Raw genomic sequence first — 26241 nt, forward strand, 5'->3', positions numbered from 1 at the left:
TCAAATCCAAAAGGGATTTTACAGACTTTTACTTGTGATGATCGTTTACCAGAAAAAATGTGTTTAACAAACTATTGAGTTGCTTTCCTTGTTTCGTTAGCCACTGGCCAGAAGTTTCTGAGGTTCACCAGTGCCATCTTAAACCGGTGCTCGCTGGGCAAAGTATACTTACATGTTGGAGAAGAAATACAACGTGTTTTACTGAGGAGAAATAATGTTTATAATTATTATTTTGATTCCTTGCTCTTTTTGAATCTGTGAAGTTTGTGTGTTTGTACACTGCTGGTTTGTCATTGTGCACAGTTTTACATCGATTCTGTTGTATCTCTTTGTACTTACTGTGAATGCCTGCAAGAAAATGAACTTCGGGGTTGTACGTGGTGACATATATGTACGTTGGTAATAAGTTTACTTATACTTTGAAACAAGAGTGAAAGTTAACAGCCGGTTTGAACCCCTGCATTTCTTCCTTTCAGTGGGGGTAACCCCAGTGTGGGCTGTGAGATTAGACAAGAGCCCATTCAGATCCACACGGGACAAATTTAAGCTTCTCACAGAGACCCGGCAGGGATTTGAGAATAGACCCAGTTTCTCAGATGGGGATGGGGACACTGCCTCACGCCTGAAGAGAGGGGTGAGAAGGAGGGTAGGGGTGAGAGGGTAAGAGAGGGGAGGAGGGAGAGAGGTGGGAGGGAGGGGGAGATACCGACACAATCCCTGGGACCCCTAACTAGTGACACACTGCCCCAGGATCTCCTGTAGATAATCACACACACACACACACGCACACACACACTCACCTGGGGTCAACGACACACACACACACACACATACACACACACACACACACTCACCTGGGGTCAACGACACACACTTACCCCTGCTCCCACCTTGTCATCCTTGCCCGATCTCACCGTGAGCAACATCTCAGAGCTCCCACAGATATCATGTTTTCCACCACAGGGGGTGGAGGGATCAAAAGGATAAAATGCAGGCAGATTATACACAAGGGATGGTGTAAATACCTTCTGTATTATCTGCCCAGGCAGTGATACATACAGTGCCTCCAGCCATTGAATATTTTCCATGCAGTTTCTCAGATGTTGGCTACAGTTGTCACAGAAGGTGGAAAGTAAAATGTCTGAATTTATGAAAGATATTCTGCGATTTACTCAAAGAAATGTTTTCCTATAAGTCTGACAAAGGAACACGAAGAGTCAGGACTTTAATAAAGCAACAATTCATTTTAAAATAACATTCACACTAACGACAGGAGTATTCATGATTGAAATACCACATGAGCATTTTCAGAAAAATATTGAAGCAAAGATAATTGTGCGAGAGGTTTACCCGAATGTTGGCTGGATTAGAGGGCATGTCCTTTCACCAGAGGTTGGACAAACTGGGGCTCCTTTCTCCAGCAGCAGAGGCTGAGGGGAGATCTGATAGAGGTTTATAAGATTTAAAGAGGCCAGAATTGAAATGTCTAATACCAGAGGGCATGCATTTAAAGTGAGGGGTAATTTCAAAGGAGATGAGAGGGGCAAGTTTTTTTACACAAAGAGTGGTGGGTGTCTGGAATTCACTGCCTGGGGTGGGGGTAGAGGCAGATACATAAGGGACTTTTAGGAACGTTTAGATAGGCAGATGAATGTGAGGAAAATGGAAGGACCTGGACATTGTGTGGACAGAAGAGATCAGTTGTCCATTTGATTACTAATTTAATTGGTTTGGCGCAACATAGTGAGCTGAATGGCCTGTTCCAGTGCTGTGCTGTACTGTTCTATGTTCTGAGATTAAAAACAACAAATTTCATGACATTTATAGTGATAATAAAGCCGATTCTGATTCTGAATCAGATAAAACTTGTACCGAAACACCCATACCCCATCATCACCCTGCTCCTACCTGGCTGGCTCCTGCCTGGATACATCCAAGCAGGGCGGAGAGGAGAAACCATCGCTTCTTGAATCTCTCCATTACATACACGCAGTCAGCATATCACAGCACGGCCTGAATCCACTCACTCCGGAGCTTCCAGCAAATGTTGTCCTTAATAAACAGAGAGCAGAGGTAGGCAGGGCTGCAGTCAGCCAATCAGGGAGAGAAGTCTGTCATCTATTCTGATGGAGATCACTGGGTGTAACCTTTAAAATATCACAGAGAAAAGGGACTCTGGTGGATGGAAGTGTTGCTGAGCAACTCGTTGCCAAATACTGACACACTCTGGAGAATTTCAGCATGTTCCCTGGGGCCCACATTATATACCAACACACCCTGGAGAATTTCAGCATGTTCCCCGGGACCCTCCCGTAAATACTGACACACTCCCCAGGACCCCCTGTAAATACCGATACACACCCCAGGATCCCCTGTAAATGTGGACACACACCCCGGGACCCCCTGTAAATACCGACACGCTCTGGAGACAAATACTGACATGTTCCTTGGGACCCCCTGTACATCCCCACCCTCTCCCAAGTCCCTCTGAAAACACCGACACACCCTCTGGGCGGGTTGAGGAAGCCACAGACAGTCCTTTTGGGAAAGCAGATCAGGACATGACCTTCAGAATGAACTGGAGTCTGTTAGGGAGAACCCAGAATTTCAGGTACCTAGGACCAGGCATTAGCGGGGGGAACCAATCGATCTGAGGAGAGAGAGAGCTTCGCACAGGTTGGGGAGAAGAGTTTGAAAAAGGATCACTTTGCGGGGATTGGTGCATTAGCAACGGACCAATTGATTTGCGATTCATTAGCAGCAGCAAACAAAAGTAAGACAGAGTCAAAGCTGAGCAGCCAGTGTAGGAGTGGGAACCTGAGACACAGGTAAGCAGTAGGTAAAGCTCTTGTAGTAGCTGCATTAAAAAATCACTAATTAACATCTAGTTCAATAAAGTAGGGGTGATGCCGGATCAGGTGAAGTGCAGTAGCTGGATGATGTGGGAGCTGGTGGACCCCATCGTGGTTGCTGGTGACCACACCTGCAGCAAGTGCTGGCTGCTCGAGGAACTCGGGCTCAAAGTTGATGAACTGGAATCTGAGCTTCAAACACTGAGGCACATCGGGGAGGGGGAGAGTTCCCTGGATTCTCTGTTTCAGGAGGTAGGCACACCCATTAGATTGGCGGCCTCAGATTCAGTCTGTGTTCAGGGACAAGAGGGTGTGACTGCGAGTGAGGTGGTTAGGAGGATTGAAGAGACAGTGCTGGAGGAGCTTCAGCCCTTGAGCTTGTCCAACAGGTCTGAGATTCCTGCTCCCTGTGTGGATGAGAGTGGGGCTGTAGGAAGGACAAGCAACCTAACTGTGGCACCGTAGTTCAGGGAGCCACTCAAGAGGGGGAGAGAAGAGAAATGTAGTTTTAATTGGGGATGGTATAGTCAGGGGAATAGACTGTGTTCTCTGTCACGAGGATAGAGTGTTCTGAAGGCTGTGTTGCCTGCCTGGTGCCCAGGTTTGGGACATCTTATCTGACCTGCAGAGGAATATGCACTGGGAGGGGAAAGATCTAGCTGTCGTGGTCCATGTGGTTACCAACAACATAGGTAGAATGAGGAAGGAGGTTCTGCTGAGGGAATTTGAGCAGCTAGGGACTAAATTAAAAAGCAGAACCAAAAAGGTAGTAAGCTCTGGAGCCACGTGCAAATTGGTACAGGGTCAGGAAGATTAGAGAGTTAAATGTGTGGCTCGGGATTGATGTGGGAGAAGTGGGTTTAAATTCATGGGAAATTGGCAGCAGTGTTGGGGGAAGGAGGGAGCTGTACCATTGGGACGCGCTCCACCTGAACCGTGATGGGGCCTGGATCCTGGTGAATCTCATAACTGGAGCTTTAAACTAAATAGTGGGGGATGGATTCAACAATTTGGATAAATCAAGTAATCAAGTAAATCATAATCAAGTATGGATAAAGTAAAAAAGAAAATTGTGGATAAAGACAAAGAAAAAAACAAAGATAAAAAAGAGAAAAGTAAGAGCAGAGTAAAGAAAAGTTAAATGCAAATGGATTACTAGAAGCACAATGAATGTAAGGGTACTTCATCTGAATCCCTGCAGTATTCAAAATAAGATCAGTGAACTTGTGGCACGGGTCAGTATAAAGGGGTCTGATTTAGTGGCCATTACAGAGATGTGGTTTCAGGGCAGAGAGGACTGGGAATTAAATATCCAAGGATATCGGGTATTACAGAAGGGTGGGCAGGAAGGTAAGGGAGGTAGGGTAGTGATCTTGATTAAAGAAGAGATCAGGGTGATAGTGAGAGATGGTATAAGAGCTAAGCAGCAGAATGTTGAATCCATCTGGGTAGAGATTAGGAATAGTAAAGGAAAAAAAAATCATTGGTGGGAGTTGCCTATCGGCCACTGAACTGTAACACTACAGTGGCACAGGCAATGAACACAGAAATATCTGAGGTGTGTAAGAATGGAACAGCAGTTATCATGGGAGACTTTAGCGCACGTAGATTGGGTGAATCAAGTTGGTCGAGGCAGTCTTGAGGAGGACTTCATAGAATGCATCCGTGATGGTTTTCTTGAACAGCAAGTTACTGAAACTACAGGGAATGTGCAAAGAGATAGGTAAAATTAGTGATCTTTTAGTTAGGGCTCCTCTTAGAAAGAGTGGTCTCAGTTTGATTGAGTTTCCCATAGGGTGCAATAGTTTGATTTAAAACCAGTGTATTATGCCTAAACAATGGAGGCTACAATGGGTTGAGGGAGGATTTGGCTGGTATTGACTGAGAACACAGGCCATATGGTGGGATAGTTGAGGAGCAGTGGAAGACTTTCAAAGAGATTGTTCATGGTGCTCAACAGTAGTATATTCCAGTTAAAAGCAAGGACAGTAAGGGTGGGAAGAGCCAGTCTTGGGTAACTGAGGAAATAAAAGAAGGCATCAAATTAAAATTGCATGCATACAAAGTCACCAAGAGTAGTGGGAAACTGGAAGATTGTGAAAACTTTAAAATGCAACTAAGTACCACTAAGGGAGCAATAAAGAAAGGGAAGCTGGATTATGAAAATAAACCAGCTCAAAATATAAAAACGGATAGTAGAAGTTTTTATAATTATATAAAGTGGAAAAGGGTGGCTAAAGTGAATGTAGGTCCCTTGGAGAACGAGAAGGGGGAATTAATATTGGGTATTGAGGAAATAGCCAAGGATTTGAATGACTATTTTGTGCCAGTCTTCATGGTGGAGGACACATCTAACATGCCAAAGAGGGATGTTTTGGATGCAATGGGAGGTGAGTACCTGGATTCAATAGCTATCACTAAAGAGGTGGTACTGAGGAAACTTACAGGCCTGAAGGTAGTTAAGTCCCCTGGTCCTGATAGAATGCATCCCAGGGTACTGAAAGAAATGGCAGAAGTTATAGTAGAGGCTTTAGTGATGATTTACCAAAGTTCTCAGGACTCTGGCAGATCCCGACAGATTGGAAGACAGCGAATATCACACCACTGTTCAAAAAAGGATGTATGAAAAAGGCAGGGAACTATAGGCCATTTAGCTTAACATCTGTAGTTGGCAAAGTGATTGAAGCTATCACTAAAGAAGAAATAGTGAGGTATCTGGAAAGAAAAGGATCCATCAGGCAGATGCAGCATGGATTCAGCAAACTGGTTGACAAACTTACTGGAGTCCTTTGAGGATATAACGAGCGCAGTGGATAGAGGGGAACAGATGGACGTTGTTTACTTGGATTTCCAGAGGGTGTTTGATAAGGTGCCACCTGAAAGGCTTACCATTAGGTTATGATGCATAGAGTTGGGGTGAAGTATTAGCATGGATAGAGGATTGGTTAACTAATAGAAAGCAGAGAGTTGGGATACATAGTCATTTCTTTGATTGGCAATCAGTGGTGAACAGTGTGTCACAGGGGTCGGTGCTGGGCCTAAAACTATTCACAATATACATTAACGATCTGGAAGAGGGGACTGAGTGTAGTGTATCTAAGTTTGCTGACGATACTAAATTGAGTGAAAAAGCAAATTGCACAGAAGATACGAAGAGTCTGCAGAGAGATATAGGTAGGTTAAGTGAGTGGGCAAGGGTCTGGCAAATGGAGTACAATGCTGGTAAATGCAAGGTCATCCAGTCTGAAAGGAGCATCATTTTGTGGACATACAATGAGTCTCTATGACTTTATACCCTGAACTGACACTAGGCACAGGAGTGTCAGTACATAAGGTGACTGACAGGAAGTGATAAAGTTGTGGTTGTTGGAGGTGTGTCAGGGTGGGTCAGTAGATGAAGGTGTTGATCAGCCTCACTGCCTGGGGATAGTGACTGTCTTTGAGTCTGGTGTTCATGGTGTGGATGCTACGTAGCCGCCTCCCTAATGGTGTGAACACACAGTCTTTTTCCTAGAGTTGGCTGATCAAGAACTAAAGGGCACAAGTTTGAGGTGAGAGGGAAACGATCTAATAGGAAAAAGAGGGGCAGGTTTTCCACCCCGAGGATTGTCAGTGAGCTGCCAGGGGAAGTGGCTGAGACAGGAGTATAGATTCGCTCAGACAGGTGCATGGATAGGACAGATTTACAAGGACATGGGCTAACAGCAGGTAAATGGGACCAAGTTACACAAGAATTTTCAAATAAATTTACTGTCAAAGTACGTATAAGTCACCATCTACATTATTACCTTGAGATTAATTTCTTATGGGCATCCACAGTAGAACAGAGAGAATCAATTAAATCTGACAAAATACAATGAGCAAAAAAAGGCAAACTGCAAAATGTATAAATAAGTAAACAGATAGATAAACAGAGAGATAGAACTCAGCCAGCTCCATCATAGGTACTCACCTTCCTGGCATCAAGAGCACCTTCAAAAGGCAATGCATCAAAAGGGCACCATCCATTATTAAGGACCATCATGTCCTCTTCTCGTGTCCACCATTCAGATGAGGGGGGAGCTACAGGAGCCTGAAGACACACACTTCAGGAACAGCTTCTTCCCCTCCGCCATCAGATTTCTGAACAGATAATGAACCCATGAACACTATCTCACGATGTTTTGCTCACCTTTTGCACTAATTTAATTTAATTTTTAAATACATTTCTTATTGTAACTTATAGTTTTTTATTATTATATATTGCAGTGGTAAACTGCTGCAAACAATGCATTTCATGACAGATGGTGGTGATATTAAACCTGATTCTGATTCTTAAGATAGGTAGAGAGGTAGAGATATGGATAGGTGGATAGAAAGATAGAGAGAGAGAGCAGGAAAGAGAGAAAGATCAATAGAAAGATAGACATGCAATCGCCCGGTCTAAGACCATGCTTTATTTTATTAATACAATTACGTTGGACATTGTATTTTTTATAGATTTTCTCAAAATACAATAAATATTCTTTTAAATATATTATACAACAGAGAATTTTATTTTTGCTGTTTAATCAGTTGGTTAATTTCGGCCTGTTGAATCAGCCAATAGGATTTGTCTTGTTAATATTTATTTTGGAGAGAGTGTGGGAAGAGAATGGGGGAGCCATTTTCCAGAGAAAGCACGAGATCAAAGGAGGGGAGAGAAGGAGAATGGAAATGGACGATGAACATCACAGAAGATCATGCTGAAACACTCACAGTACCCATTTGGAAGAACAGATACAGACGTCGGAAAATCCTCATGCACACAGTGTTCTCAGAAAAGGTGCATATAACTTTTAGTTAGCTAGTTGGCACCTGACCTTGGAGAAAGTTTGGCACCTTCTCATTGGACACTGCATGGATATTTGTTTAGTTTTTGTTTGAAATGGGTTTTTTTCCGTGCAGAATCGTTCGATACCACAAGTAAACAAAATGAAGCAAACTGGATTGATCACACCACAGTGAGTTCCAATGATTATGTGCTTAAGACTAAAGACTAATATACATGTAGTGGGTCCTTTCCCTTTATTTTGTTTGTTATAGTTTAAAATACTTTGGCAGTACAATTTTGATCAAAGTTTAAACTGGTGTGAGTTAAATTTTTGTTACCAGCCAAACTGAATTGTTGAATTATGTTGCGGTTAGTTTGAATTTGTAGTGATGGCTAACTTATTACAAGCCTACAGTCCTAGGGTTACATTTCTGGGGCTCTTCCAGGACGGATGTTTGTATGATCTAAAGCTGTATATTGGCTAACAATATATTTTTGTTATATTTTGTTCTATTTTGTCTATTTTGTTCTACTTTGTTCTATTCTGTCTATTTTGTTCAAGCCAGTGTAACACAAGTGATACTTTTTTGTGTAAATTGAAGTGTGTCATAATTAAGGTAATGTGATATGGATGCCATGAAATTTTGGTGTGATAAAATGCTCGTGAACTGCAAAATGTTTCTGGTGATCTTAGTAATGACACTTCAGTTAAAGCCTTGTATGTTGTAAAAGTTCTGGGAAAAGTTGCACTGATTGGTCAGCAGTTGAATAAATCAGTTGGCAAATATTTTGTGTTCGGCCAGACTTGTACTGACATGACTGAACTCACTCTGCCTGATGCGATGGGAATAATTGTAAGGCAGGGCCAATGCCTATTTATGTGTTTAGAGTTGCACAGAATGCAACTCCAGATGCTGCTGGGGGTGAAGATTTTCGGTTCAGGTTGCTCTCTTTTCTGAGGAATGAAGGGAAAACTCTGACCAAAGTTAAAAATCTATTAATTCCTTCAGCTGTTCATCAAATTCCGAGCTGGTGTCTGCTACACATCTCTGGTTGATAAATGTCAGTGTGTCTGCTGAGATTCAAGGTTATCAGAAGCTGAGAATGTTAGATAGAAATACAGAAACATAGAAAACCTACAGTACAATACAGGCCCTTTGTCCCACAATGCTGTGCCGATCATGTACTTATTTTAGCGATTACCTAGGATTACCCATAGCCCTCTATTTTTCTAAGTTCCATGCACTTATCCAAGAGTCTCTTAAAAGACCCGATTGTATCCGCCTCCACCATCATTGCCCAGCAGCCCATTCCACACACTCACTACTCTCTGTGTAAAAAACTGATAGCTCCTCTGTACTTATTTCCAAGTACCTTAAAACTGTGCCCTCTCATGTTAGCCATTTCAGCCCTGGGCAAAAGCCTCTGACTATCCACACGATCAATGCCTCTCATTATCTTATGCACCTCTATCAGGTCACCTCTCATCATCCGTCACTCCCAGGCAACATCCTTGTAAATCTCTTCTGCACCCTTTCTGTAGTTTCCCATAGTGAGGTGACCAGAACTGAGCACAGTACTCCAAGTGAGGTCTTACCAGGGTCCTATATAGCAGTAACATTACCTCTCCGTTCTTGAATTCAATCTCACAGTTGATGAAGGCCAAATCACCGTTTGCCTTCTTAACCAGAGTCAACCTGCGCAGCATCTTTGAGTGTCCTATGGACTAGGACCCCAAGATCCCTCTGATCCTCCACACTGCCACGAGTCTTACCATTAATACTATATTCTGCCATCATATTTGACCTACCAAAATGAACCACCTCACACTTATCTGGGTTGAACTCCATCTGCCACTTCTCAGCCCAGTTTTGCATTCTATCAATGTCCTGCTGTAACCTCTGACAGCCCTCCACACTATCCACAACACCTCCAACTTTTGTGTCATCAGCAAATTTACTAACCCATCCCTCCACTTCCTCATCCAGGTCATTTATAAAAATCACAAAGAGTAAGGGTCCCAGAACAGATCCCTGAGGCACTCCACTGGTCACCGACCTCCATGCAGAATATGACCCGTCTACAACCACTCTTTGTCTTCTGTGGGCAAGCCAGTTCTGGATCCACAAAGCAATGTCCCCTTGGATCCCATGTCTCCTTACTTTCTCAATAAGCCTTGCATGGGGTACCTTATCAAATGCCTTGCTGAAATCCATATACACTACATCTACTGCTCTTCCTTCATCAATGTGTTTAGTCACATCCTCAAAAAATTCAATCAGGCTCATAAGGCACGACCTGCCTTTGACAAAGCCATGCTGACTATTCCTAATCATATTATGCCTCTCCAAATGTTCATAAATCCTGCCTCTCAGGATCTTCTCCATCAACTTACCAACCACTGAAGTAAGACTCACTGGTCTATAATTTCCTGGGCTATCCCTGCTCCCTTTCTTGAATAATGTTCTCTGGAGTCAAAACCGCACCTATTTACTGGATGAATGGTAGTGCCCAGACAATATAAAGAAGCATATACTGGTAGAGGGGCTACTGCTGATATAGTGAGGTTCCTGAAGGCTGAAAATCCTTTAGCCACGTCAGTTAACTATATGTAGGCTCTGGAAAATGCTTTTGGCACGACTAAAAGTTCAGCTGATCTCAGGGTGAAGTTCAGACAGACATTCCAGGATAAAGGACAGAAGCTCTCTACTTACCTTTACGGATCAGATAAACTGTCGCACTACTTGTGCTGCCAAGGAAGCATTCAACTGACGTAAATCGCTTAAGAGTAGAGCAAGCTGGGAAGGATGTACTGTCACAAGACATGGTTGCTCTATAACCATAACCATATAACAATCACTGCACGGAAACAGGCCATCTCGGCCCTCCTAGTCCGTGCCGAACTCTTAATCTCACCTAGTCCCACCTACCCGCACTCAGCCCATAACCCTCCACTCCTTTCCTGTCCGTATCCCTATCCAATTTTACCTTAAATGACACAACTGAACTGGCCTCTACTACTTCTACAGGAAGCTCATTCCACACAGCTATCACTCTCTGAGTAAAGAAATACCCCCTCGTGTTTCCCTTAAACTTCTGCCCCCTAACTCTCAAATCATGTCCTCTCGTTTGAATCTCCCCTACTCTCAATGGAAACAGCCTATTCACGTCAACTCTATCTATCCCTCTCAAAATTTTAAATACCTCGATTAAATCCCCCCTCAACCTTCTACACTCCAATGAATAGAGACCTAACTTGTTCAACCTTTCTTCAACAAATGTCTTGGTTATCATGTATCATTACACCAGATACGCACAAGCTTTCCCCACCACGGTGGCCAAAGTGTTATGGGAGAAGCATTTCATTTATTTTCATTTCATCCTCCCCAGGCAGATACGTAGTAATCTGGGATGGAATTTCGAGAGTAGGCTCATACATGAGTTACCGAGCACGCTTGGAGTCGAAAAGCCGAGGACTATGCCTTATCAACTGTCTGAGGTAAATCGCTTAAGAGTAGAGCAAGCTGGAAGGGTGTACTGTCACAAGCTATGGCTGCTCTATGTACTCGAATGATCCACAAGATGCGTGATTCCCCATCTTTTACTGAGTTACTCAGAGGAGTCAGAGAGGAGGGAAATATGATTGAGGGGTGAATTGTTTCCGAAGGTGAGTATGTCTTCAGTCACAGCCTCTGTTGCTACAGTGACCCCTGAAGGAGAGTTTTTGAGAAATGAGGTGAAGAACATTAAAGCTGAGGTGACTTGCCCGATGCCTGCTAAGCGTGACATGTCCACTGGAAAACCAACCCACCTGTGAAGATCAAAAAGCAGACGAACACTGCTGCCAAGGCTTTCCCGACTGAGGATAGGTCTGGGATAGGGTGGGGGATCTTTCTGAGAATGCTGCCTACTCAGAGACGCTTTTGCAAATGTGCAAGCTTCTCCTCCACAGGATGTTGAGAATAAAAGAGGAACTGTGTGATATACTCAGTCTAACCCAGTCCTGGTGGAGTAGTTAGAGTGACTGGAACACCCACGTTTTCAGGAGCGCCCAGCACCCGAGCCATTCGTGTGGATGCTCCTGATGATCGGGAGGAAGAGTTCCTTTTGCTTGCAGGAGGTGCTGGTGAGACCTGAGCTGCAGAAATCTTCGGTTGTTTATTCTAACAGGATAAGGGTGATTGTCAGGAACACCTCAGGAAGAGATGCCACCCTCAGAGATGGCATGCAGATTGCATATCTCTTTCCTATGGTGGTAGCTTCTAGTCCTTCAGTGAAGAGAAACAGTCTCCTGCATCGGGAATTTGAGAGCTGTCTCATACAAGCAGGCTTGGAGCTGAGAATTCAAGGACCACGCCATATCATCTTCAAGGTGATCCTCAGTCTGAAAGATTGTTAGACATCGTTAGGAACTCTGATGTCAGAAAATAAAAGCAAGTGGATTCAGTGTTCTGGACATTTGGTATTCTGTTATAACTGTATTCAGAATGAAGCCAATGGCTACTCACCATACTATGTAATGTTTGCACATGAAGCAAGAGTACCTGTGTAGCTTTGTTTGGGAACCTTCAGTGAGGACTTGGCACAGAAAACTTATCTCAGTTATGTGTCCAATATGAGGAAAGAACTGCAAAAAGCTTGTGAGTTAACGGAGGTTTCAGCTAGAAAACAAAACCAGGAAAATCAGCTGTGATACGATCAAAGGATTAAACTTCTCTCAAATGATGCCTGGAGACAGAGTTCCAAAAAGAAGTTTAGGACTACAAGGGAAACACAAGATCTCCACACCTGCTGGATTTCCACACCTTATGTCATGGAGAGTCAGATGTCAAACTTGCCAGCTTTTCGGTTGAAACCAGAAGACTGAGATGGTCCTGTAAAAATTCTCCATTGGAACCGTCTTTTACCTCTAGAGCAGGGAGTACATATTGACCCAGAGTCTGCCATAGAACCTACAACTGGTGAAAGAACTCTGCAACAGAGAAAAGCTAAAGGAAAGAAACAAGCTGAAGATAAATCAAACAATAGTGTGGTTTTGGTGGAAAGACCAGATGAATCCATACCACATCCTAATTTCCTCATCTTCTGTGCTGACTCAGACGATGAGGAAATTGGGATGTGGTCTGACTTACCTTATGCAAACCTCCGAAGAGGAGTTGAGGGAGAGATCCAAGAACCATTCAGCCTAGTCCTAGGTATAGTGGGGACTACAAACACTGGACAACCAGAAGTGATATTAGATCATGATTGGAAACCTATATAATTGAAGATGAAGCCGAGTCTAGTCAGAGGGAAGGTATGAATGATAAGCAGGGTGAGACATCACAAAGTAAACACGGAAAATCTGGAGAAAAGACTGAAACTGATGAAGTAGTGACTGAGAATGAACTATTAAAGGAAGATGAAACTGAAGAAACTGGAATCGAGGTAAGAAGATCGCAGAGAATCAGGAAAACTGCAGATAGGCTGGCATATGACAGATCTGGAAATCAGGGTGTTGTGTCTATCCCAATGGTGAGATGTGCTACATCCATTTACAAATGAATTGGAGGCCCTGTAATCGCCTAATTAGACTGCTGCATCACTTGCTTGAGTACTGTCAGAAGATAAGTGTGAACATAACTTACTGAGTTTAAGTGCTGTGTTATTAATAATGGATTTGGTAAATTCTGTAGAATGTAATCCCCTGGTTTAAGACTATGTGTTATTTTATTAATACAATTATGCTATTGGGTATTTTTTGCGGAATTTCTCAAAATGCAGTAAGTGTTCCTTTAAATACAAAACACAATTGAGTATTTCATTTTTACTGTTTAAGATTTAAAAATCAGTTGGTTAAGTTGGGCTTTTTGAATTCACCAATAGGATTTGTCTTGTTAATTTTTTTTGGCGAGAATGTGGGAAAACAAAGAGGAAGCACTATGTAACTGATTCCAACGCGTACTCTACGTGCTAAAGACTAATATATACGTAATGGGTCCTTTTCCTTTATTGTGCTTGTTATGGTTTAAAATATTTTGTCAATACAATTTGGATCTAAATTCAAACTGGTGTGATTGAAACTATTGCTTCCTGGTGAATGCTACGTTTGCATGGGTGTGTCAGTAGTCCTATTGTTGCCTTCATTTTCCCTTAGAAGAAGCATTCAAACCTTTTTGTTTGTGTTCACCCCAGACGTGTTTATTCTTTGGAACTGGCCTTTTCATCGTTATTCCCCGTGCATTGTCAAGTTATGTTGCTGCTAGTCTGGCGTTACATATAGACAGATAATGCTGAGAACATGAGTTGTGGAGTCCCTTGAAAGTGAGTCCATAGGTTGTGGAATTTTGGTTGGCATGAACCAGCAGGGCCGAAGGGCCACAGAGGTGAGCTACCCTAGAGATGGATGTACATTGCTTACATCAGTATATGCATTATTGACTACTGCTCAGCGTTCAATACCAGCATCCTCTTAAAATTAATTAACAAGCTTCAAGACCTTGGCCTCAATAACTCCTTGTACAATTGGATGCTGGATTTCCCGGTCAGTTCAGATAAGCAACATCCCCTCCACAATCTCCATCAGTATAGGTGCACCAGACGGCTGTGTGCTTTGCCCCCTGCTCTACTCTCTTTACACTTATGAATGCGTGGCTAAGCACAGCCCCAAAGCTACGTTCAAGATTGTTAATGACACCAAAGTCTTAGGTTGAATCCTTTAATACCATCATTCCAAATAAACTGATTCCTAAGCTCCGGAACCTGGGTCTTAGCACTCAGATCTGCAGCTGGATCTTCAGCTTCCTCACAGACAGGGCCCAGGCTGTAAAGATAGGGGACAAGTTCTCCTCTACAATCACTCTGAGCACCGGTGTCCCACAAGGCTGTGTACTCAGTCCCCTGCTGTACACCCATGATTGTGTAGCCAAGTTTCCATCGAACTCAATATATAAGTTTGCTGATGACACCACAATTGCAGGCCGTATCTTGGGTAATGATGAGTCTGAGTACAGAGAGGAAATTAAAAACCTGGTGGCATGGTGTGAAGACAATAACCTATCTCTCAACGTCAGCAAGACGAAGGAATTGGTTGTTGACTTCAGAAGGAGTAACGGACCGCACGACCTCATCTACATCGGTGGTGCGCAGGTGGGACAGGTCAAAAGCTTTAAGTTCCGCGGTGTGAATATCGCAAATGACCTGACTTGTCTAACCAAGCAGAGTCCACTGCCAAGAAGGCCCACCAGCGCCTTTACTTCCTGAGAAAGCTGAAGAAATTTGGCCTGTCCCCTAAAACCCTCACTAATTTTTATAGATGCACCATAGAAAGCATTCTTCTAGGGTGCATCACAACCTGGTATGGAAGTTGTCCTGTCCAAGACCGGAAGAAGCTGCAGAAGATCGTGAACGTAGCCCAGCACATCACACAAACCAATCTTCCATCCTGGACTCATTTTACACTGCATGCTGTCGGAGCAGTGCTGCCAGGATAATCAAGGACACGACCCACCCAGCCAACACACTTTTTGTCCCTCTTCCCTCCGGGAGAAGGTTCAGGAGTTCGAAGATTCGTACGGCCAGATTTGGGAACAGCTTCTTTCCAACTGTGATAAGACTGCTGAACAGATCCTGACCCGGATCTGGGCCGTACCTTCCAAATATCCGGACCTGACTTGCACTACCTTACTTTCCCTTTTCTATTTTCTAATTATGATTTATAATTTAAATTTTTTATTATATTTACTTGGATTTGTACTTCAGGGAGCACAAAGCGCAGAATCAAATATCGCTGTGATGATTGTACGCTCCAGTACCAATTGTTTGGTGACAATAAAATAAAGTGAAGGTGCTAATGAGTCAGCATACGGAAGGGAGATTGGAAATCTGGCTGAGTGGTGCCACAACGACTCAATGTCAGCAACACTAAGTAACTGATTACTGACCTCAGGAGGAGTAAACGAGAAGTCTCTGAGCCAGTCCTCAGAGGACCAGAGGTGGAGGGGTCAGCAATGTTGTCATAATGGAGGACCTGCCCTGGGCCCAGCACACAGTGTAATTACAAAGAAAGCTCAGCAGCTCCTTTATTTCCTTAGGAGTTTGCAAAGATTTGGCCATGGCATGGCATCTAAAACTTTGACAAACTTATACAAATGTATTTTGGGGAGTAATATTGACAGGCTGCATGGCAGCCTGCTATGAAAACACTAATGTCCTTGAAGGGAAAATTATCCAAAAGGTAGGGGATATGGCCCAGTCCATCACAGGTAAAGCCTTCCCTACCATTGAGGAAATCTACACGGAGCATTGTCGCAGGAAAGCAGAATCCATCATCAAGGACCCTCACTACCCAGGCCACGCTCTCTTCATGCTGCTTCTGTTGGGAAGGTACAGGAACCTCAGGACTCGCACCATCAGGTTCAGAAACAGTTACTACCCCTTGGCCACAAGGCTCTTGAACCAAAGGGGATAACTTCACTCAACTTCACTTAAAATATTCCCACAATCTATAGACTCATTTACAAGGACTTTTCATCTCATGCTCTTTACATTTAATGTTTATTTATTTTTGTATTTGCACAGTTTGCTGTTTTTGGCACACTGGTCAAACGCCCAGGTTGGTGCGGCCGTTCACTGATTCTATTATGATCATTATCTCATGGATTTATTGAATATGCCCACAAAAAAATGAATTTCAGGATTTTATATTTATGATGTTTATGTAAGACTGTAAGACATAGGAGCAGGATTAGGCCATTCAGCCCATCAAGTCAGTTCTGCCATTTGATCATGGCTGATCCCAGATCCCATTCACTCCATACACCTCCCTTCTCGCCATATCCTTTGATGCCCTGACCAATCAGGAAATTATCAACTTCTGCTTTAAATATACCCACGGTCTTGGCCTCCATCGCAGTCTATGGCAGAGCACTCAACAGATTCCTCCTTACTTCTGTTCTAAAAGGTCGACTCTCAATTTTGAGGCTGTGCCCTCTAGTTCTGGATGCCCCCACCATAGGAAACATCCTCTCCAAATCCACCCTATCTAGTCCTTTCAACATTCGGTAGGTTTCAATGGGATCCCACTGCATTCTTCTAATTTCCAGTTAGTAGAGGCCCAAAGTTGCCAGATACACTTCATATGTTAACCCCTTCATTCCTGGAATCATCCTCATGAACCTCCTCTAGACTGTCTCAAATGACAACACATCTTTTCTGAGATATGGGGCCCAAAACTGTTGACAATACTCCAAGTGCAGCCTGACTAGTGTCTTATAAAGGCTCAGCATTATCTCCTTGCTTTTATATTCAATTCCCCTTGAAATAAATGCCAACATTGCATTTGCCTGCTTTACCACAGACTCAACCTGTAAATTAACCTTCTAGGAGTCTTGCACGAGGACTCCTAAATCTCCCTACACTTGTGATTTTGAACCTTCTCCCCATTTAGATAATTGTCTGCACTATTGTTCCTTTTACCAAAATGTATTACCATACATTTCCCAACACTGTATTCCATCTGACACTTTCCCCCCATTCTTCCAATTTGTCCAAGTCCTGCTGCAATTGCATTGCTTCCTCAGCACTACCGAGCCCTCCACCTATCTTTATGTCATCCGTAAACTTTGCCACAAGCCATCAATTTCACTATCTAAATTACTGATAAACCATGTGAAAAGTGGCAAAACAATACTAACCCCTGAGGAACACCAGTAGTCACTGGCAGCCAACCAGAAAAGCCCCTTTTATTCCCACACACTGCCTCCTGTCTGTCAGCCATTTCTCTATCCATGCCAGTATCTTTCCTGTAATGCCATTGGATTTTATCTTGTTAAGCAGCCTCATGTGTGGCACCTTATCAAATGCCTTCTGAAAATCCAAGTAACTGACATCACTGTCCTTTGTCCACCCTGCTTGTTACTTCTTCAAAGAATTCTAAAAGATTTTTCAGGCAAGATTTCCCTTTACAGAAACCATGCTGACTTTAATTTATTTTATCATTGGTCCTCAAGTATCATGAAACCTCGTCTTTAATAACAGACTCCAACACTTTCCCAACCACTGAGGTTAGGCTAACTGGCCTATAACTCTCCTCCCTTTTGTCTTCCTCCCTTCTTAAAGAGTGGAGTGACATTTGCAATTTTCCACTCCTCGGGGACCATGCCAGAATCAATTCTTGAAAGATCATGACCAATGTATCCATTATCTCTTCAGCAGCCTCTCTCAGGGCTCTGGGATGTCGTCCATCTGGTCAAAGTGACTTATCCACCTTAATACCTTACAGTTTGTCTAGCACTTTTTCTTTTGTAATAGCAATGGCACTTGCTCCTGCTCCCTGACACTCACAGACCTCTGGCACACTGCTAGTGTCTTACACAGTGAAGACAGATGCAAAGTACCCATTAAATTCATCTGCTGTTTCCTTGTCCCACATTACTACCTCACCAGCATCATCTTTCAGTAGTCCAATATCAACTCTCACCTCCCTTTTCCTCTTTATATCACTGAAAAAAGTTCTGGTAATCTGCTTTACATTAATGGCTCATTCACCCTCATATTTCATCGTTTCCCTTCTTATAGCTTTTTTAGTTGCCTTTTGTTGAATTTTAAAAGCTTCCCAATCATCCCACTTCCCACTCACTTTTGCTACCTTATAAAAGCCCTTTGCTTGGCTTTTATGCGGTCCTCAACTTCCCTTGTCTGCCACAGTTGCCTACTTCTGCCTTTTGAGAACTTCCTCCTGTGGGGCGTATCTATCCTGCGCCTTGTGAACTATTCCCAGAAACTTCAGCCATCTCTGTTCTGTCATCATCCTTGCCAGTATCCCCCTCCAATCCACCTGGACAAGCTCCTCTCTCAGGCCTCTGTAATTCCCTTTATTCCATTGTGATACTGATACCTGTGACTTGGGCTTCTCCCTCTCAAATTGCAGTATGAATTCAATCATATTATGATCACTGCCTCCTAAGGGTTCCTTTACGTTAAGATGACTAATAACATCTGGGTTACTACACCACACCCAAACTAAGACAGCCTTTCCCTAAGTAGGCTCAAGCACAAGTTGCTCTAAAAAGATATCCCATAGGCATTCAACAAATTCCCTCCCTTGCATTCTGACACCATCTTGACTTTCCCAATCCCCTTGTATATTGAAGTCCTCCACTACAACTGTGTCATTACCCTTATTACATCCTCTTTCCAGCTCCCTTTGCGATCTCAACCCATCTTGGCTACTATTTGGATGCAGATAAATGTGTGGCTGAGAAGTTGGTGCAGGAGGCAGGTCTTCAGGTTCTTGGATAATTGGGATCTCTTCTGGGGGAGGTATGACCTTTCCAAAAGTGATGGGTTGCACCTGAACCCAAGGGGGACCAATATTCTCGCGGGTAGGTTTGTTAGAGCTGTTGGGGAGGGTTTGAACTAACTTGGTGGGGGGGTGGGGGGTGAGAGCCCGAGTGAGGGGACTCAGGAAAGGACGGATGGTAAAAAATTAAAAATAACATGCAGTCAGATTGTCAGGAAGGGCAGGCAGGTGATTGGACGTCATTGCAGCCAACAAGCTGAGTCAAATCATTAGGAATGTAGAATCAGAAAGGATAGCAAATACGGTTCTCTAAATGTGTGTAGTATAAAAAATAACGTTGATAATCTTGTTGCAATATTACAGATTGTCAGGTGAGATGTTGTGGCCATCACTGAATCGTGGCTGAAGAATGGTTGTAGTTGGGAGCTGAATGTCCAAGGTTACACATTGTATCAGAGGGATAGGAAGGTAGGCAGAGGGGGTGGCGTGGCTCTGCTGGTAAAGAATGGCATCAAATCAGTAGAAAGATGTGACATAGGATCGGAAGATGTTGAATCCTTGTGGGTTGAGTTAAGAAACTGCAAGGGTAAAAGGACATTGATGCCAGTTACATACAGGCCTCCCAACAGTGGCTGGGAGGTGGACCACAGATTACAAAAGGAGTCAAAAGAGCAATGTTATGGTAGTCATGGGAGATTTTAACATGCAGGTCGATTGGGAATATCAGGTTGGTAATGGGTCTCGAGAGTGAGTTTGCTGTATGCCTGAGAGATAGCTTTTTAGAGCAGTTTGTCGTTGGCCCTGCTAGATGATCAGCTATACTGGATTGGGTGTTATGTACTGAACTGGAGGTGATTAGGGAGCTTAAGGTAAAAGAACCCTTAGGAACCACTGATCACAATATGATTTTCAACTTGAAATTTGACAGGCAGTGAGGGAAATTACCAGCTGGTGGTGCAGTGAGATCAGCGCCGGACTCCGGAGCGAAGGTTCGCGAGTTCAAATCCAGTCAGGCCGCTCACGAACACGCTTTCCATCCATGCCGGGTTGAGCGTCGAGCTCACAACTCAGCCTTGTAAACAAACACTGCGCTGTCAGAAGGACGTAGGGGACCACTCACAGAATCTTTCCTCCAAGACAATCACTTTGAAAAAAAAAGTGGTCGTCAAGGCTCTGGCAGAGTATGGTTCACCAAAAAAAGGGAAATTTCAATGGTATGAGAGGCCAAAGTAAATTGGAAGGAGCTGCAGAGCAGCAATGGTGTGCATTTCTGGGAAAACTGAGGAAGGTGCAGGATATGTGTATTCCAAAAATGAAGAGATACTCAAATGGGAAAATAGTTCAACCGTGGCTGACAAGGGAAGTCAAAGCTATTGTAAAAGCAAAAGAGAGGGCATACAACAAAGCAAAAATTAGTGGGAAGACAGAGGATTGGGAAGTGTTTAAAAACCTACAGAGAGCAACTAAAAAAATCATTAGAAGGGAAAAGCTGAACTATGAAAGCAAGCTAACAAATAATATCAAAGTGGATCGTAGAAGTTTTATCAAGTATGTTAAAAATAAAAGAGAAATGAGAGTGGATATAGGACCGCTAGTAAATCAGGCAGGAGAAATCATATCAAGAAACAAGGGGATAGCAGATGAACTAAATGAGTATTTTGCATCAGTCTTCACTGTGGAATACACGAGCAGTGTGCATGATGTTGTAGTGTGTGAGGGAAGAGAAGTGGGTGCAGTTATTGTTACAAGTGAGAAGGTGCTCAAAAAGCTGAAAGACCTATAGGTCACCTGGACCAGCGGAACTGCACCCTAGGGTTCTGAAAGAGATAACATTAGAGATAGTGGTGGCATTAGAAATTATCTTTCAAAAATCATTGGACTCTGACATGTGCCAGGGAACTGGAAATTGTAAATTTTACTCCACTCTTTAAGAAAGGAGGAAGGCAGCAGAAAGGAAATTATAGACCAGTTAGCCTGACATCAGTGGCTGGGAAGATGATAGAGTCAATGTTAAGGATGAGGTGATGGAATACTTGGTGACATAGGACGAGATAGTACAAAGTCAGCATGGTTTCCTTCAGGGAAAATCCTGCCTGATAAACCTGTTGGAATTCTATGAGATTACAAGTAGGATAGATAAAATAGATGTAGTGGATGTTGTATATTTGGACTTTCAGAAGGCCTTTGACAAGATGCCACACATGAGGCTGCTTAACAAGTTAAGAGCCGATGGTATTACAGGAAAGTTACTAACATGGTTAGAGCATTGGCTGATTGGTAGGAGGCAGCAAGTGGGAATAAAAGGATCCTTTTCTGGTTGGCTGCCAGTGACTAGAGGTGTTCCGTGGGGGTCAGTGTTGGGACCACTTATTTTTACACTGCATATAAATGATTTAGATGATGGAATAGATGGCTTTGTTGCCAAGTTTGCAGATGATACGAAGATTGATGGAGGGACAGGTAGGCTGCAAAAAGACTTAGACAGATTAGGAGAATAGACAAGAAAGTGGCAAATGAAATACAATGTTGGAAAATGCATGGTCATGCACTTTGGTAGTAGAAATAAATGTGCAGACTATTTTCTAAATGAGGAGAAAATCCAGGAATTTGAGATGCCGAGGGACTTGGGAGTCCTTGAGCAGAACACTTTGAAGATTAACTTACAAATTGAGTCAGTGGTGAGGAAGGCAAATGCCATGTTAGCATTCATTTCAAGAGGTCTAGAATACAAGAGTAGGGATGTGATGCTGAGGCTTTATAAGGCACTGGTGAGGCCTCACCTTGAGTATTGTAAACAGTTTTGGGCCCCTCATCTTAGAAAAGATGTACGGTATTGGAGAGGGTTCAGAGGAGGTTCACAAGGATGATTCCAGGAATGAAAGGGTTATCATACAAGGAACATTTAATGGCTCCGTGTCTGTACTTGCTGGAATTTAGAAGGATAAGGGGGGAATCTCATTGAAACCTTTCGGATGTTGAAAGGACTAGACAGAGAAGATGTGAAAAGGATGTTTCCCATGGTGGGAGAGTTTAGGACAAGAGGGTACAGCTTCCGGTTAGAGGGGCACGCTTTCAAAACAGAGATGTGGAGAAATTTCTTTAGCCAAGGGTGGTGAATATGTGGAATTTGTTCCCAAGTGCAGGTGTGGAAGCCAGGTCATTGGGTGTATTTAAGGCAGAGATTGACAAGTTCTTGATTGGACATGGCATCGAAGGCTATGGGGAGAAGGCCGGGAACAGAGGAAGAGATAGAAAAAAGGATCACACACAAAATGCTGGTGGAACACAGCAGGCTGGGCAGCATCTATAGGAAGGAGCACAGTCGACGTTTCAGACCGAGACCCTTTGTCAGGACTAACTGTTTTAATTTCAGTTTGTCCTGATGAAGGGTCTCGGCCCGAAACATCAACTGTGCCTCTTCCTATAGACGCTGCCTGGCCTGCTGCGTTCCACCAGCATTTTGTGTGTGTTGCCTGAATTTCCAGCATATGCGGATTTCCTTGTGTTTGCGGAAAAAGGATCAGCCATGATTCAATGATGGAGCAAACTCAATGGGCCAGGTAGCCTAATTCAACTCCTATGCCTTATGTCTTACTCCCATATAGGTATTTTTACCCCTGCAGTTTAACTCCACCCACGAAGATTCAACATTCTCTGACCCTATGTCACCTCATTCTAAAGACGTAATTCCATCTCTTACCTACAGAGCCACGCCACTGGTACTAAATATATCCTTTGATGTTGAACCCCCAACTATGTCCTTCTTTCAGCCACGACTCAGTGATGCCCACAACATCATACCAACCAATCTCTAATAGCGCCAACACACACAAAATGCTGGTGGAACGCAGCAGGCCAGGCAGCATCTATAGGGAGAAGCACTGTCGAAGGGTCTCGGCATGAAACGTCGATAGTGCTTCTCCTTATAGACACTGCCTGGCCTGCTGCATTCCACCAGCATTTTGTGTGTGTTGCCTGAATTTCCAGCATCTGTGGATTTCCTCGTGTTTGCTCAAATTGCGCCATGAGTTCATCCATCTTATTCCGAAAGCTACGCGCAAGCGCAATTGAATACAGCTCTTTCAGTCCTGTATACTTTGCCCTTGTGAATTTTGTCTCTGTGGTACAATTTAACTCTCTGCTCTGTCTGCAGTTGTACCCAATCATTGGCTTGTCCTTCCTTACATTCATATTCCATATTACATCATCTACTTGTAAACCTGCTGGTTCATCTGCAGCTCTGTCATACTGGGTCCCATCCCGCTCCTTTATTAGTTTAAACCACTCCCAAGAGCTCTAGCAAACCTACCCGGAAAAATATTGATCCCCCGCCCACCTCCCGGATTCAGGTGCAACCCGTCCTATTGTACAGGTCTCAGCTGCCCCAGAAGAGATCAGAAATCTGAATCTGTGCCCCCATTCTTTAGCCACACATTTATCTGCCACCTCATTCTATTCCTATCCTTATTGTCGTTTGGCACAGGCAGCAATCCTGAGGTTACTACCCTTGAGGTCCTGCTTCTCAGCTTCCTTCCTAACTCCCTGTGTTATTTTCTCGGGACATCCTCCCTTTTCCTACCTCTGTCGTTGGTACATATATACTTTGACAATGAATTTTCTTTGAGCTTTGAAGTTTTGTGAAGGATGATTTTGGTCACCTGAGCCATTGCTGAATCACTCAGGTAGAGATTACCTGGATATTGCAATATTTCAGCTTACTGGAGCTTGTTTCCGAGAGGTTAGATTGCACCCACTGGTAATACCTGTCATACAACTCTGACTCTGGCACGAGGAGCTGGGACACGCTGGAAATGAGCACACTTACTGTCCATTAAATAAGACAGCCCCACCCAGAGTGTGGCCCACCGTGTGAGCTGTTACCAGCGCAGTTAGGATGGCACAACCTAACAGGATGCTACGGCAGAACCATAACACCAGAGGATGGCACATTCCAAAAAAGCTTGTATCCAATAGTAGGCGTGGGAGTGGAACGGGAGAGGGGTCACTGTGCATATCAAGAATCAGAATCAGAATCAGGTTTAATATCACCAGGATGTGACGTGAAATTTGTTAACTTAGCAGCAGCAGTTCAATGCAATGCAAAATCTAGCAGAGAGAGAGAAATAATAATAAGAAATAAAATAAATATAATAATAAATAAACAAGTAAATCAAATATGTATATTGAATAGATTTTTTTAATGTGCAAATACAGAAATACTGTATATTAAAAAAAGTGAGGTAGTGTCCAAAGCTTCAATGTCCATTTTGGAATAAGATGGCAGGGGAGAAGAAGCTGTTCCTGAATCACTGAGTGTGTGCCTTCAAGCTTCTGTCTCTCCTACCTGATGGTAACAGTGAGAAAAGGGCATGCCCAGGGTGCTGGAGGTCCTTAAGAATGGACGCTGCCTTTCTGAGACACCGCTCCTTGAAGATGTCCTGGGTACTTTATAGGTTAGTGTCCAAGATGGCGCTGACTGAATTTACAACTTTCTTCAGCTTCTTTCAGTCCTGTGCAGTAGCCCCCCCCCCCACATACCAGACAGTGATGCAGCCTGTCAGAATGCTCTCCACGATACAACTATAGAAGTTTTTGAGTGTATTTGTTGACGTGCCAAATCTCTTCAAACTCCTAATAAAGTATAGCCGCTGTCTTGCCTTCTTTATAACTGTATCAATGTGTTGGGACCAGGTTAGATCCTCAGAGATCTTGACACCCAGGAACCTGAAACTGCTCACTCTCTCCACCTCTGATCCCTCTGTGAGGATTGGTATGTGTTCCTTCGTCTTACCCTTCCTGAAGTCCACAATCAGCTCTTTCGTCTTACTGACGTTGAGTGCCAGCTTGTTGCTCCGGCACCACTCCACTAGTTGTCATATCTCACTCCTGTTTGACCTCTCATCTCCATCTGAGATTCTACCAACAATGTTGCATCATCAGCAAATTTATAGATGTTATTTGAGCTATGCCTAGCCACACAGTCATGAGTATACAGTATAGAGAATAGAGCAGTTGGCTAAGCACACACTCCTGAGGTGCACCAGTGTTGATCGTCAGTGAGAAGGATATGTTCTCACCAATCCACACTGACTATGGTCTTCTGGTTAGGAAGTCGAGGATCCAATTGCAGAGGGAGTTACAGAGGCCCAGGTTCCACAACTTCTCAATCAGGACTGCGAGAATGATACTAATAAAAGTTGCATTATAGTCGATGAACAGCATCCTGACGTAGGTGTTTGTGCTGACAAGGTGGTCTAAGGCCGTGTGGAGAGCCACTGAGATTGTGCCTGCCATTGACCTGTTGTGTTGATAGGCAAATTGCAATGGGTCCAGGTCCTTGCTGAGGCAGGAATTCAGTTTAGTCATGACCAGCCTCTCAAAGCATTTCATCACTGTCGATGTGAGTGCTACTGGGTGATAGCCATTAAGGCAGCCCACATTATTTTGCTTAGGCACTGGTATAATTGTTGCCTTTTTGAAGTAAGTGGGAACTTCCACCCATAGCAGTGAGAGGTTGAAAATGTCCTTGAATACTCCCGCTAGTTGGTTGGCACAGGTTTTCAGAGCCTTACCAGGTACCCCATCGGGACCTTCTGCCTTGCGAGAGTTCACTCTCTTTAATGACAGTCTAACATCGGCCTCTGAGACGGAGATCACAGGGTCATCAGCTGCAGCAGGGATCTTCACAGCTGTAGTTGTGTTCTCCCTTTCAAAGCGGGCATAGAAGGCGTTGAGTTCATCTGGTAGTGAAGCATTACCGCCATTCATGCTATTGGGTTTCATTTTGCAGGAAGTGATGTCTTGCAAACTCTGCCAGAGTTGTTGTGCATCCAATATTGCCTCCAACCTCATTCAAAATGGTCTCTTCACCCTTGAAATAGCCCTCTGCAAGTCATATCTAGTTTTCTGGTACAGGCCTGGACCACCAGACTTGAATGCCACAGATATAGCCTTCAGCAGATAACGTACCACAGCTTTTGGTTTGGGAATGTACAGTAAGTCTTTGTAGGCACACACTCATCCACACAGGTTTTAACGATCCCAACACCAAGTCGCTCTCATGGGCCAAGATCCTGCAGTGTGGTTCTTGAGATAGTCGGTTTCCCGCCATCTTCTTTCTTTTTCCATTTCCCATTCTTTCTCCCCTCCTACCCTTTCTCCTACTTAGCTGCCTATCACCTCCTTCTGGTCCCCATCCTACTTTCCTTTCTCCAATGGTCCACTCTCTTCTCCTATCAGATTCCTCCTTCTTCAGTCCTTTACCTCTACCACCTATCACCTCCCAGTGTCTCACTTCATCCCCCTCCCCCACCCAC

The 26241-nt window shown here is 43.7% G+C and overlaps 2 protein-coding genes across 2 annotated transcripts in view; one reads left to right on the forward strand and one right to left on the reverse strand.

Moving 5' to 3' along the window:
- gpx3 (glutathione peroxidase 3) overlaps window positions 1-2052 on the reverse strand; it is a 37824-nt gene extending 35772 nt beyond the window's left edge. The window contains exon 1 of the mRNA XM_059990669.1: window positions 1909-2052. Within this exon, the coding sequence (XP_059846652.1) occupies window positions 1909-1980 (72 nt within the window). The 5' untranslated portion in view covers window positions 1981-2052. The remainder of the gene's footprint in view (window positions 1-1908) is intronic.
- Window positions 2053-7649: 5597 nt separating this feature from the next.
- dctn4 (dynactin 4) overlaps window positions 7650-26241 on the forward strand; it is a 139312-nt gene continuing 120720 nt past the window's right edge. Inside the window, exon 1 of the mRNA XM_059990668.1 lies at window positions 7650-7834. The gene's annotated coding sequence lies outside the window, so the exon portion shown is untranslated. The remainder of the gene's footprint in view (window positions 7835-26241) is intronic.

This window comes from Hypanus sabinus, chromosome 15 (genome assembly GCF_030144855.1).
Source record: "Hypanus sabinus isolate sHypSab1 chromosome 15, sHypSab1.hap1, whole genome shotgun sequence".
NCBI lineage: Eukaryota > Metazoa > Chordata > Chondrichthyes > Myliobatiformes > Dasyatidae > Hypanus > Hypanus sabinus.